The sequence below is a fragment of the Nuphar pumila genome, chromosome 5 (genome assembly GCF_984573655.1).
Source record: "Nuphar pumila chromosome 5, dmNupPumi1.hap1.1, whole genome shotgun sequence".
Taxonomy (NCBI): Eukaryota; Viridiplantae; Streptophyta; class Magnoliopsida; order Nymphaeales; family Nymphaeaceae; genus Nuphar; species Nuphar pumila.
In genome coordinates, this window is record NC_143253.1 from 111,680,058 (window position 1) to 111,696,031 (window position 15,974).

The 15,974-nt window shown below is 34.8% G+C and overlaps 1 protein-coding gene across 1 annotated transcript in view; it reads left to right on the plus strand.

Moving 5' to 3' along the window:
* Window positions 1-495: 495 nt before the first annotated feature.
* The window catches only part of LOC149838135 (putative serine/threonine-protein kinase PBL25), a 30,621-nt gene continuing 15,142 nt past the window's right edge, over window positions 496-15,974 (plus strand). Inside the window, exons 1-3 of the mRNA XM_090008192.1 lie at window positions 496-538; window positions 1,566-1,738; window positions 14,094-14,403. Of these exons, the coding sequence (XP_089864318.1) occupies window positions 496-538; window positions 1,566-1,738; window positions 14,094-14,403 (526 nt within the window). The remainder of the gene's footprint in view (window positions 539-1,565; window positions 1,739-14,093; window positions 14,404-15,974) is intronic.

The following is a 15,974-nucleotide window of genomic DNA, read 5'->3' on the forward strand; positions in this document are numbered from 1 at the left end:
TACCTGCGTATTTAGTAACAATACATCATGACCAATGGTTTGGCTTAGATACAATACATGACCATCATCATCATCAAAGAAAACATACATCATCATCAACATCAACCCACGTTAAAATAGTGATGTGCTTCAAAACAAATGTCATCAACATCATCATCAGCATCGGCAGCTTCAATTTACTGAGTAGCCTTCGCTAGTCACTAGGAACGATTGAAGGCAAATCTATCTACCAATGGAGGTCCTTATCTATTTATAAGTTTTTTTTTCATGAAGTATATTGGCAGCAGATAAAGGTATGGATCCCAACAGGCAGAGAAGATGCAACCCGCACGACTAGCATATTTGTTATGAAGTATATCAAAGATTAGGCAGATATTTTTTCAACTAAAAAGTATGGTTTGTGAACGATTGAGAGTCCAACAATAGGAATAGATCAAATAGATGGTCATCAACACCTACATGTCTATCATGCAGAATATTTGTGCTTGCTCCGATATGACGGCGGAGATTAAGGATGATTATGGTCATTATATTCTGTGTAAGCTTCGATATACTTTACGACAAATACTCCGCAGTCGTATATATCATGAATATATCGATGTATCCACAGAAGATAACCACTATAATCATCATCAAACATTATACAGATCTTTCTGCATGGCATGAAACAACTATGGTATCAATATCAAACACCATCCATCCAGCACAGGTAGAAGGAACACAGAAGAATAAAGAAGAAAGAAAAATACAAGGAAGATGAAGAAGGAAAAGAAGAAGACAAAGGCGTAGGAGAAAAAAGAAGAAGAATAAGAAGTTGTTCTGCCGCAGAAAAGAAAAAGGAAGAGAGGTTAAATAGATTAAGGTTTTAGACCTTGACAACGGGTCAGGTCAGGTCACTCCCCCACCTAAAGCCATTATATAAATCAAGACGTTGTTCATACTAGATAAACTATAAACTGAGGCAACTTCATAAATATAAATTGATATACAAATTGCCATGATGTTTTATTGGTAAACTACAAATCTAGGTGACTTAATAAATACAAATCAACTTATAACCACAATACTTTAAGTTTCATAATTTAATAATATTTGTTCTATTGCGATTTGCTGTTACGAGCTTTGTCAATATGAATGATATTTCCTATCATAATTTACACAATGATTGATTTATAAATGGCAGAAAAGAAAAATAATAAACAAATCGAGACGATATTCAGTCTAGATAAAGTAAAATTGAGGTAACTTCATAAACACAAATCATTTTACAACTTGATACCAAATGTTCAGTCTAGATATGTCCTATCGCATTGACTAGTTTTGTAAAAGGCAGATGAAATGATATTTTTTTTATTTAATTATTGTGCAATGCAATTAATTTGTGCACGGTTTTTGAAATTAGGCGGTAGGTAAAATGACGTTTCCTTTATATATGAATGACACATCACACAAGTTCAGGAGGGTGTCGCTTCATATTGCTTCATGATTAAGGAACATTTGAACCGACGATTTCTGTAGAAATGACGTATTCGTGAAATGAACATATAACCTGCTTCATCGTAAAGGGGGTATCATTGTCGAGGAAGGAGACGACGACAACTATACGACCAATGATGTCGACAAAGAAGACGATGACAACTGCACGGCCAATGATGGCAATGACGAAGATGACGACAACTACATGACCAGCGATGGCGACGAAGGAGACAACTACACGACCAATGATGGTGATTCAGGGGTATATTGTCTAAACCTCGTGACTGGTTCATTTAACATTTGCCTCTTTTATGGCGTATATTTTATTTGTGTTGTGTACTATATAAAGCAATTTCAATATTGTTTACTGAATATTCTGCTCATGGCAGTGGAACATCCATAAAAAAGGTGGGCAAAAATGCTGCAAAAAGCGCCAAGAAAACATCAATCGGCTGCAAGATGAATTTGTAGAAGGGAACACTATTAGTAATTTTATATGTATGAAACCACTATTAGTTATATATTTACGTATGCCATGGGTATGTATGTTAACAAGTTCATATTTGTTGCAAACAGACTATATCCAATTTTGTCATGTATATTCAAAGCAACGCAACAAGCAATACTAGATGCATCGTCACCCCTTATTTCATGGTATATCGGTTCTCTTATTTATTTATTTCCTTTTTTGATTTACTCTTGTTCCTTCGTGTTTTAACCTTACTATTATCACCATTTCATTCAACAGACTTACGTCTGCCGAAAGCCATACACCATTGAATTTCAAGATGCACTACCATGTTGGGGTAACAATGATCACTGCGGAGACTTTTGGTCAAGTGAAAAGGTAAGTGAACAAACCTCTTATCCAAGGTTTAGGCCCAATATTACTAACACGATTTGTCTATCGATTTCTAAGATATTCTATCGATTCACATATATTGATTCTTACACTCTGGCAAACTGCTGAGCATTGGGTCTTATACGTGATGAATTTACGGGAAAAACAACTATGATGCTACAACTCATTAGACTTTCACACTGGTGTACAACGTGACATTATACATTTAGTAAGAGTCTGTCTATAAGTGTATCGTATCTTTTACGGTGGCCCAGATTTTACTTTATTATGCATTAACCACAGGAGGGATTCCTAATAGACGTTTTGAGTGTCGACATTGGCGAGTGGAGCTTGCTCTGTGCAGACCATGCTCCTTTACAAAACAATGACGTATTTGTAATAAAGTATATTGAAGCAATATACAATGGACGTAAACCTAATTTCGACGTTGTATGCTCTTTATTATCCTCTGTTATTGAGGACTAAATTTATATATTGGTGTCACATTACATTTTTATTGCAAGATGATATACCTGAATTCCACACATAACTATGTCAAAAATTGACTGAGTTTCCAATTGCGGAAGAGAAAAAAACTCAATTGGCAATAGTACTTACAAGGCAACGAACGACGCGACCCCCCCCCCCCCCAGGATTAATATGATACACAAAGATTTCTAATAGATTTTGTAGACTTTGTATACCAAATTTTGTAGACATTTTTTGTAAGACTGCATACAAATTATGTAAATCCCTCTTGGTTGAAATAAAATTTTAATTTTACTAAACACGCAAATAAGTTGGACTCTTATTTGTTACCTCTATAGATGACTACTCTCTATACATGTATCTCTACTTAAAATTTGAGAAATCTGAAGTCTTTCAGAGCATTAGTGTGGTTTCTAAAAGAAGAAGGCATTATGTCTTAGTATACCATGCGTAGGTTGGCTCTGACATAGACATCATTTTGCAAATAATATTTGTCCTATCACGATTTGCTTTTTGCAAAGTTTGTCTACATAAACAAATCGTTGTAATGTTCTCCCTTTGTAAATGAAAATCGCAAAAGAGATTAGTGATGTGTATAGTGAACAAATTGATGTAATGTTCACCATTCGTTACTGAAAATCGTAACAACGATTACCGTTGTGTACTGTCAAGAAATCTTTGTAATGCTCACCCTCCGTAAATGAAAATCATAAAGCGATTACCGTTGTCTACAGTGAACAAAACCTTTTAATGTTTTCCCTTCGTAAATAAAAATCCTATAAACGATTTGCGTTGTGTACAGTGGAAATGAGTTGTTTTTGTTAACGTGACATTCTACAAGTGTAGCACATAAATGTCAGTGAACAAATCATTGTAATGATCGACCTTCATAAATTTAAATCGAACAAGCGTTTATATAAGGCTGGAAAGATTTGCACAAACATTCATAAATGGTTGAAATGATTTGCACAAATATTCATGAATGGTTGACCGTGCACTTTTACAACATTTTGTACTCATGCAAAAACTTTCATAAGCGGTTTTGGGTTTAGGGTTAGAGTTTAGGGTTTAGGTTTTAGGTTTTAGGTTTTAGGTTTTAGGTATTAGGGTTTAGGGTTTATGGTTTAGGCTTTAGGTAGTAGGGTTTATGGTTTAGGGTTTAAGGATTTTGGGTTTTAGGGTTTAGTGTTTTGGGTTTACGATTTATGGTTTATGGTTTATGGTTTATGGTTTATGGTTTATGGTTTTAGGATTTAGGGTTTAGGTAGCAGGGTTTAGGGTTTAGGTAGCAGGGTTTTGGGTTTAAGGTTTTGGGTTTAAGGTTTTGGGTTTAGGTAGTAGGGTTTATGGTTTAGGGTTTAAGGATTTTGGGTTTTAGGGTTTAGTGTTTGGGGTTTACAGTTTAGGGTTTAGGGTGTCAGATTTAGGGTTTATGGTTTAGGGTTAGGGTTTAGGTTTTAGGTTTTAAGATTTAGGGTTTAGGCTTTAGGGTTTAAGGTTTAGGTAGCAAGTTTTAGGGTTTATGGTTTAGGCTTTAGGTAGTAGGGTTTATGGTTTAAGGTTTAGGGTTTAGGTAGTAGGGTTTATGGTTTATGGTTTATGGTTTATGGTTTAGGGTTTAAGGATTTTGGATTTTAGGGTTTAGGGTTTAGTGTTTAGGGTTTAGGGTTTATGGTTTATGGTTTATGGTTTATGGTTTACGGTTCATGTAGTAGGGTTTTAGGATTCAAGAAACTACCATGACAATGATATATCTTTGTTTGTCTTTGTGAACGATAGCGATATATAATATCGCGATTGACGAGCTTTGTGTTTTAGGTTTAGGGGTTTTTGGTTTAGGGATTTGGGTTTAGGGTGATGAACTTTATCTATGTGAATGATATATTCTATCATAATTTATAACTTCATGTTGATTTAAGTCATAGTTACAAATCAATTTCGCTGTAACGATTTGTCCTATCGTGATTTGTTTTGATGAGCTTTGTCTAAGTTAACGATTTTCCTATCGCGATTTACACAATGACATATAAAAGACGAAAAAGAGGTTGAAAAATAAATCCACACGAGATATGCTATTGTGATTTGATTGATACGTCTATCACGTTGATCAGTTTTGTAAAATGTAGATGAAATGACAATTTTTAATTTAATTAATGCGCAATGCAATTTATTTGCACATGATTTTTGAAAACTGGCGTTATTTTTTTGAAAACTGGCGGTCTGTGAAATGATGTTTTCTTTATATGTGAATGACACATCGCACAAGTTCTAGATGATGTGGTTTTGCTTTGCTTCGTGAACAAGGAGCAGACAAACTGATGGTTCTTTTATAAACAACGTGTTCGTGAATCAAACACATATCCTGCTTCATCGCAAAGGGGGTATTGATATCGATGAAGGAGACAAGGAAGGAGAAGATGACAGCTACACGACCAACAATGATAAATCAGGCGTATATTATCTAAACAACGTGTCAATTCTCTTTAAAAATTGTCTCTTTTATGGCACTTATGCGATTTATGTTGTGTACTGTATAATGAAATTTGAATATCGTTTCTTGAATATTATGCTAATGTTAGTGGAACATCCACAAAAGGCGGTGCCCAAAAACTCAACAAATCGTTCCAAGATAACATCAAACAGATGCAAAATGAATATATAGAAGGGAACACTATCAATAATTTTGTATGCATTAAACCACTATCAGTTATATATTTACGTATGCCATGGGTATGTATATTCATAAGTTCATATTTGTTGCTAACAGACTATATCCGATTTCGTCAAGTATATTCAAAGCAATGCAACAACCAATACTAGATGCATCGTCAACTCTTATTTCATGCTATATCGATTCTCTTTTATGTTTATTTTGTTTTTTGATTTACTCTTGTTGCTTCGTATTTTAACATTACTATTATCACAGTTTTATTCAACATAGTATCGTCCGTCGATTGCCATATTCCATTGGATTTCAAGATGGACTACCATACTGGGATAACAATGATCATTGCAGAGATTTTTGGTTAAGTGAAAAAGTAAGTGAACAAACCTTTGGTGCAAGGTTTAGGCATAACAGTCCTAACACGATTTGTACTATCGATTTGTAGATATTGATTCTTACACTTTGACAAACTGAAAAGCTTTGGGTCTTATACGTGATGGATTTACATGAAAAACAACTATGGTGCTACAATTCATTGGACTTACACAGTGGTGTACATCGTGATATTTTGTATTTCGTAAGTTTCCATCTATAAGGGTATCGTATCATGTACGGTGGCCATTATTTTACTTTCTTCTGCATTAACCATAGGTGGGATTCGTCAAAGACATTTTGGGTGTCGAGATTGGCGAGTGGATCTTTCGCTCAGCACACGATGCTCCTTTATAAAATAATGGCATCAATTATGATGTATTTGTAATGAAGTATATTGAAGTAATATACAATGGACGAGAACTTGATTTCGATGTTGTATGCTCTTTATTACCCTCTATTATTTGGGACTCAATGTATATATTGGTGTCACATTAAATTTTTGTTGCAGGTTGATATGCCTAGATTCTGCACTGAACTATGCAAAAAATTGACAGAGTTTCTAATTACTAAAGAGAAAAAAACTTAGCCGGCAAGAATACCTAGAAGGCAACGAAGGACCCGACCCCCCTAGGAGTAATATGATGTACATCGACTTCTAACAAATTTTATAGACTGTATAATCAAATATTGTATAAATTTTTTTGTAAGACTATGTATACAAATTATGTAAATATCTCTAGGTTGAAATAAATAAAATTTTAATTTCACTAAACACACCAATAAGTTGGATTGTTATATAGTAAAAGCAAATCATTGTTATGTTCGCTCTTCGTAATTGAAAATCGTAAAAGCGATTAGCGTTGTGTAAAGTGAAAATGAGCTATTTTCATTAACGTGATGTTCTATAAGTGTATAAATCTATTTTAATTAGTGTAGCACAAAAATGTCACTGAACATGATGTACATAGACTTCTAATAGATTTTATAAACTGTACAACCAAATATTGTATAAATTTTTTTGTAAGACTATGTATAAAAATTATGTAAATATCTTTAGGTTGAAATAAATAAAATTTCAATTTCACTAAACACGCCAATAAGTTGGACTGTTATATATTAAAAGCAAATTGTTGTTATGTTCACTTTTCATAATTGAAAATCATAAAAGCGATTAGCATTGTGTAAAGTGGAAATGAACTATTTTCGTTAACCTGACTTTCTATAAGTGTATAAATCTATTTTAATCAGTGTGGCACACAAATGTCACTGAACAAATAGTTGTAATGATGGGCCTTCGTAAATTAAAATCGAACAAGCGTTTATATAACGCTGAAACGATTTGCACAAACATTCATAAACAATGATCACGATTTGCACAAGCATTGACAGTGCACTTTTACCACGATTTGTACTTATGCACAGAGCGATTTTTATCCAGTTGTGATCGACATAGACGTCATTGTGTAAATCGTTATACCTTCACGATTTACATAATGATGTCTGTCTTTTAGTCAATGAGCTTTGTCTAAGTGAACGATACATACCACCGCGATTTATACAATAATGTATGAAGGCTACGTGCTATCGCGATTTGCTTTTACGGCCAATGGCTATGTCAACGATATTTTGTAATCGCTTTTACGGGCGATTGGGGTTGAGGGTTTAAGGATTTTGGGTTTTACTTCAACGATATAAAATGAGTTAAATTCTTAAATACAGTTTGATTTTGTTTACAAATACAAACAAAGACATATCATTCTCGCTGTAACTTCGTAACTTCAAATCCACATATTTTACAACCATATTCATATAGAAAAAATATTAGTATTTATTTACAATATCTATGAGATGACATTTTTATCGAACACATATCTATCTTTTAGAGACTCATTTTTATAGAAGAGATCACCAAAACATCTATATCGTTCATCATCACATCCTTCTATGCTGCAAAGCGATTCTATGTGAAGTTGAGGATACATCCTATCCAAGAAAATGAGCTCAATAGTAATGGCAGCCCACTGCAACATTTTTCTTGGACTAAGGCCAATTCTTAGAGACTCTAGCATTGGTGCGCTCTTGACAATAAGCTTTAGAGCTTAAGGTCAGGAACCATCTCCTTGAAGGAGCTGAGGGGCTACATGCTAAATTGATTTTACGTATTTGTCATGTAGTATATCGAAGATTAGGCAGATATTTTTCCAACTGTGAAGTATGGTTTGCGAACAATGGAGGGTTCGACAGTAAGAATAGATCAAATAGATGGACATCTACATCACCCTGCCTGTCTATCATGCAGATAACCACCATAATCATCATCAAAGATTATACAAATCTTTCCTCACGACGTGAAACAACTATGTTATCAGCAACAAATCCCATCTATCAAGTACATGTAGAAGAAACATAGAAGAACAAAGAAGAAAGAAAAATATAAGGAAGAAGAAGAAAAAAAGGAAGAAGAAGAAGAAGACGAAGAAGGCGAAGGAGAAAAAAGAAGAAGAAGAAGAAGTTGCGCTGCCGCAAAAAAGAAAGAGGAAGAGAGGTTAAATAGATTAGGGTTTTAGACCTAGACAACGGGTTGGGTAGGGTTGGGTAGGGTTTTATATATAAATCTATATTAGGGTTTTATATTTTGCAGGCTTTTACGCCCGTGTACAACAATCAACACAATGTTTAGACTTAGTAAAGTACAAATCCAATTAACAGTTGCAAAATATTATGAGTAAATCACTATATTACATATCGATATCATTTACATAGACAAACAAAGACATATTTATTTTTTTGATACAATTAGACGTCCCGTTAATAACCTACTGGTGATAATATATGTTTTTTTGATGATGATGGTCATGTATTTTATCTAAGCCAAACCATTGTGGTCAGGTAAAAAAGACTCAGTTTTTTCATAAATGATTATGGTTGTAAATCACCTCGATTTGTACTTTTAAAGTTATCGCGACAACGATATGTCTTTGTTAGTCTTTAAGAACGAAATCGATTTGTATTTATGAAGTTACCACGACAATAATATATCTTTGTTAGTCTTTGATTACAAAATCGATTTGTATTTATAAAGTTACATCGATTTGTATCATTGAATTATTCTCGATTTGTTCTTTACTAAGTCTATACATCGTGTGGCTTTGTTTGTGAATAAATTATTCACGGACAATATCGAATGTTGTAGAGGCCCTCCCATACAATATGGATGATACAATTTATATATATATATATATATAATGATTTGTATATGTGAAGGTTAGATGAGACAACAATTTTCACTAATTATATAAGCACTCACTTCACATACAATACCCGATTTTCACTAACTATAATTTATATATCTTAATGATACATATTACAAGGATTTATACATGTGAAAGGTACATTGTTAAACAGAGTTCACACACGATTCCTTTGTTCCATAGCTTTTTGGATGAAACCATTTTCATAAACGGCGATCCACAAAAATATTAATAATTCTATTTTTGTGGCTCACGATTCATGAAAATGGCTTCATCCAAAAACTCTTTCTTAATAAGACCATCCAATGTATAAGCATATTCACCACCTATTTTGTTAAACTCTTAACAAATCCGACAATATGGAAATTGGGTCATGCAAAGAGGCATGACAACTAACTTTATGGTAAGACTTAAACATAATTCACACATGATTCATGTGTTTCATAGCCCGCTTTCGAATTGATCTGAGCCTGTCATGAAACAGAACAATATAAGACACTACATTAAGTTTCACAAGAAATGCAAACATCCTCCCAACATTGATTACATACCAAAAGACTTGTAAAACTGAAGTTTTCATTCCAGAAAAACTAGTCGGGAGAATTGAATGTTACAACGTTGAAAATTACGTCTGTAGGGTATTGTTGCATGTTAAAAAATACACAAGTTAGATATTGATAAGCTTCATGTAATGCAATTTACTTAGGAAGCAATATAATGTCTTACATACCTATTCATGCGAATGGCTTGGTTGCTTTTGCTTAGAGGTTGGTTGTTTCTTAGACCTTTTCTTACCAACCAATTCTAGTGCACCCTTTGTCCTCTGATGACTGCGATCAGAGGCATGTTTTCTTTTAATACCCTTCACTTGGTGAATTTTTTCATCATAATCTACAATGTTAACTCCTAACTTGTTGAAGATGATGTTTACGCTTCGACGCAACTTCTTATGAGTGTCAAGGGAAACATGATTTTCACCTCTGTTGTTCGCTCCTATTTTCTTAGACTGGTCTTCATGAACTGCAACGAACTGATGGTGAATTAACTACATATTTTTAAGTAACTTTCTTGATGCTTTTCTCATGCATATATGCTTTTTCACTTTTTGATGCCAAATCTGCAACATACATAAATGACCTACACAGTTGTTGGTAACAGGAGGTTATGTGACACTTCTCATTAACACCAGATTGACTGACATTATCTGTATCCAGCAGTTCAATCTTTGCTTATCTTCTCTATCTTGGCATTAAATATGACTCAGGTATTGCTTGTATCTTCTCTTGATTAAGTGCCTTTAATGCATGACTACATAAAATACCATTGAATTCATACATTTTTCATGTACATTCAACTGTTTCATTGTCAACATTATACGTGACATATGCTTCTTGCCTTTTTTCATGCTCTTTGCCCTCCCATAAAATATGATATTTGTGCATATTCTCGGTTTGCACGTGTCCTATGTTGCAATTCATGACATGTATAACCTCCTTCTTAATCAATTCAAATACAGTTAGTGTATACAGATCTGCAGGTCACATCAATTTTTTCATGTCCAAAGTTACAGGCCGTGTATTAAAGCATTTCACATCTTGTTCAAGCTCATTCTGTCTAAGACCGTCTATAAATAATTCATATTGTTCCATGAAGCGAAACATTGTTAAACATGAATACAGGGTTTTCTTCAGTATGACATGCATCGATTCAACTTTTTGTGTACTTATCATACCTGCACAAAAGTATTGTCTTCCATATGCCAATGCCCACTTCTTTTTTATGCATATAAATTTTGTAACTACACACAATCTTCAAGGTCGTATATCTGAATCATTTCCTCTCAATAAGACATAAAGGTGACCGAGTCTACACTCTCAAGTATACATCTTATAAACTTTTTTTCAAACCCTGTCTTCTAATTAAATATGCGTCCTATGTTCTTTGCTGCATTTTGAAAGATATGCCACAAACATAGGCAATGATGTGCATTTGGCCACACATGAGACACTGCAACTACAATTGCGTGATCACCATCTGTAAGTACAACTTCATGTTGCTTCCCATTAATTGCCTGTGTAAATACTCTGAACAACCACTTAAAACTTTCCTTGGTCAGGTCATACAAAAAAGCGTCGCCTAATATACAACTCTGTGAGTGATGGTTCACTCTGACAAACTGCGCAAATGGCCACTATTTAGTATTAATCTGCACTGTCGTATAAAAAATAAGTACATCATTGAAGCATTTATAATCTACTCTTGACTTTGAATCTGCCCAAAACATATTCACAACATATCCATCTTCATCCAGTTGCATTGCACTAAAGAAACCAGGGTCAATGCTTGATTTCTTCTGTAAGTAATCAACCAAAGAACATATTTCTTCATTCTTCATGTTATCTATCCTCTTGCTTCTCAAGTGGTTTCTTAGATCCATAGGTGTGAATGACACATTCTCACAACCACCATCTATGTGCGCAAACAAATTATATGTCTTTCTTGGTGCAATGCCGGCGCTATCAGCTATTTCAGCAATTGCAACATGCGCTTCAGTTACTTTACAATATAACCTTAACATAGGAGTCATAAATGAAGCAGATAAATCATGATTATGATCACTGATTAAAGTATGAATTACATATTTCATATTCAAAAATCTTCTTAACACCATCCTCGTTGGACATCTACATCTTGATTCTGGCATGCTCCTTGTGGGATTTTCACTTGACTTCTTCCAACCTTTCTTAGAACAAACATATGTCTTTCTCACCACGACACTCTATGCATTTTTTGACCAAGAATACCTTGTAACACTGAAGCCAAATTTTAAGGCATAATCATTGTAACATTTATATGCAGCATCGTCATTATTAAACTGCATTCCTTCTACGAGAACAAAGTCAGGTGTACTGCCTGCACCTTTATCAAGTGTACTATCACGAACATCTACCTTATTATCGAATTGCATTTCTTTTGCTGGAACATTCAAGTCAAGAGTGAATCCAATGCCTAGACCCTTGTTATCATGTGCATTATTAGTGCACATGTTCACTTCTTCAGGTGCGTCATTAGTACAGATGTTCACTTCTCTATATCTTTCAAATGATTAAGATAGATCATCTTCATTACAACCATATGATAAGCTCACCACTGTTATAAGCAAGATATCAATTTGCGTTAGCAAGCGCATACGTTTACTACAATTTATTCAAGATGCATATAATAACGGATACCGATAAGGTTAAGCAAGTCAAAGAAACAATTGAATGAATCACAATATAAAAGCAACATCGATTTGTTATTTGCTTATACTATGAATCGAGTTTTTAATTACCATGCCAATAAAAGAAACAATTTGTCGTATATGTGTGTTGACGATAGTGATTTAATTATATCTACGATGCTGTGAAGCAATTTCAATAAAAATCGCTAAATGAGCAGCGATTTGAATACGAAACTCGCTACCGCAAGCGTGTAACAATGTATTTCTGCATGCACACGTTTTAAATTTTTTTCTACAAATATCTTATAAATCGATACTAGAAAATACATAATATCCTACAAATCGATATACATATCACATAATATATTACAAATCAATACGATAATTCAGTATAATAGCTTACAAATTGATACTACAAAACACATAATATCTTACAAATCGATATATATATCGCAAAATATATTACAAATTGATAAAAAATTCAACATAATAGCATACAAATCGATATTAACAAACAAAATAATATCTAATAAATCGGTAGTATGTTACTACAACCATGATTTGCGATACATTGCATATACTGAGTGAATAGAGGATACTCGATGGGGTAGATGCCCTTCCTCACATATGTAAACAAGCATTCTTGTCAACAGGTCCCAGCGTCTTACAAATATCATTAAGTTTCCAACCATCGAAAGGACAAGATCCACCTGCAATAACAAAACAATGCTTTAATGGCACTCACGATGACATACGTTCTTCAACGATAACATGATGACATGGAAATCTACTCACGACACCTTAATGGCACTTGTTGAAATGTTTGTGCATCATTGCTTTCTTCCATAATGCCTAACAACGACGAAAAAGAAGAAAAGACTGTAAAAAGCGATGGCTGACAAATGCCCCTATGACGCCCACCAATGATCGAACCGGTCGATCGCAAACCTGGGAATATTTTGTAACACAAGGCAGGAACGAGAAGGCGGGAACCTCGACTCGAGACGACGACAAAGGCTGCTACTCCGGTGGCAGCAGACGACGACAAAGTTTGAGTCATCAAAGGGAGCTTCTGTTACAACAAATGGTGCAAAAGTTTACTGCTTAGGGCAAAAATGAAACATTTGGACTTTGAAGAGTTAACAGCATACTCAACTTTCTGGATGAAGGACATTTTTGTCCTTTTCTACCATCATTTCCCTTTTTTTGAATAAAGGACATTTTTGTCATTTTCTTGAATCATCATTTTCATGTCGAGAATAGCAGGAAAGGGTACTTAAGTCTTTGCAATCGCACCAGACTCCGATGCTAAGTGATGTCGACAGACACGAGAATACGAGCCCCACATGCTTATATACGTGGCGTTCATTCAGACTCCTGAACACACATTGTAGCAAACATTGCGTCTTCGGGTGAGAACACACAACACCCTCCCCAGAAAGTGTGTTAAACTCTTTTTTTGTAAACTGGACTGAGGATTCATCAATCAGACATGGCTTGAAAATATGGGATAGAATCACTTCTTAAAGGTCCTACCCCGTACCATATTTGATCATTCTCCTCCTCTCTACTCTTTCCTTCATTTATGCCCCTCTGGTGTCAAACCATTTAGTTTTTTCAAGATGTGGTTGATCCATCCCCAATGCAAGCAAAATGAGCGATGTTGGCATTCCTAACCAAGTGGTTGTCCAATGGAGAGTGTGATGCTTAAACTTCATGATTCAACACCAATTCTGAATTTGGAATTGGTTCTTTGTTGGGGATGTTGAATAGAAAGTGAATATCATAAGGGAACACATAGAGGCCAATGCCATTGATGTGGAAAGTGGTGACACGATGACTCTTGAAGGTGAGCCCCATCTTGGTCAAGAATTGATCGTGGAGAGGAGCTTTAGTGGAGACAAAAATCTAGACTATCATGGCTCCATCAGGGTGATGCCAACAACTCCTACTTCCACTCAGGTCCACAATACCATACAATCTGTGGACTTCCAAGGAGAAACCCTTCGTTCTATTGAGCATATGCAAAGTGTGAGAAAGACATATTTTCATGATGTGCTATCCAAGGTTCCACAATGTGGAGGTATGTTTCATAACCTTGCTCCTGGTTCCAAGGTCACCTTTGCTTCTTCTCTGCCAACCTGTGTCTAGACAAGAGGTTGATCTTTTCCAGATGAATGTGGACACCGGAAATTATGGATTCTCTACTTGCTTCTATCATTCATTCTAAGATATTGTGGGTGATGATATCATTAAGGCTGTCCAAGGCTTTTTTTGTCAAAGGCCAAATTGTTCGTAGACTCAATGTCACCCATCTTGTACTCATTCCTAAGTTCTCGAATGCGAAGTCCTTCAATGAGTTTTGCGTAATGCTCTTTGTAATGTCTTGTATAAAATCATAGTCAATCGTATGTGTTCAATCCTCACCCATATTATCTCTCAAAACCAGGGAGCTTTTCTTCAGGGTCGTACCATTTATGAGACTATTTTACTAGCCCATGAGATGATTGATTCTATTGTTAATTATAGTGTTCTCTCTATTTGTTCGAAACTCAACATGGCCAAAGCCTATCACCAGGTGAATTGGTGATTCTTAGAAAATGATCTTCGTCATTTAGGATTTCATCAGGTTTGGATTAAAAAAAAATCATGGTTTGTCTTACTAGTAGAGTGAATTTTGTGGTCCTTCTTAATGGATCCCTGAATGAAAAATTCTCTAGCTCTAGGGGACTTAATTTGGCAAGGAGATCCACTTTCTCATTACCTCTTCCTTGTGGTCATGGATTAACTTGATCATCGCATTCAAGCTGATATTATTGCCAACTGCATTCAAAGACAAGCTATTCCTCAATGTCGGGACCCTGTCACATCCTGTATGTTCGCCTGACGATGCTTTATTTTTTTTGTAAGGCTAAGAGTTCCTCTATTGGCCATTTCAAGAATATTTTGGTAGAGTTTGAGCAACAAATGAAAATCAATCATTCCAAGTCTCTATTCATTCCTCTCAATGTGGACCAAAGCTCTGGTGAACAATTTCGATCTATGCTGGGGTGGAGCCTAGGCACCTTGCCTTTCAAATATCTTGTGTTGATGCTTTTCTCTAGAAACCTCTAGTTGAATGGTGTTCTGAACTTCTTACTAAGGTAATGAAAACATTAGATGGGTGGCGTATGCAATAAGGGTATGTTTCATCAAACATATGTTGTCAAGCATTCCTCTTAATTGGATTCTATCTTTCAAGCTTTCCACTCTTGTCATAAAATGTAATGCTTAGCATTTGATGATAATTTTTAATAACTAATTAATTAATTATGTTTAATTGATTAATAAACTAGGGTATCACGTTGGATCAAAGGAGTGGATGTTGTACTTTTTAGACAGAGTTCATAGTCTATATAAGATTTCATAATTTATATAATTAAATAATTAATTAGAGTCTTAGACTAGACTATACCTTGACTAGTCAACCTAGGTGAGTCATATGGATTTAGTTAGAGTCCAAGTAAGAAGCCCAACCACCTACTATATATAAGTTGTGTCTCTTCCAAAAAACACTATTCATGTTTTTGGAAGAAAGAGGTGAATGGTAGATAAAAAAATTGAAAAAGAGAGAAAGCAAGGGAAAAGAGGGTCGGCCATTCCTAGGAAGGCTTA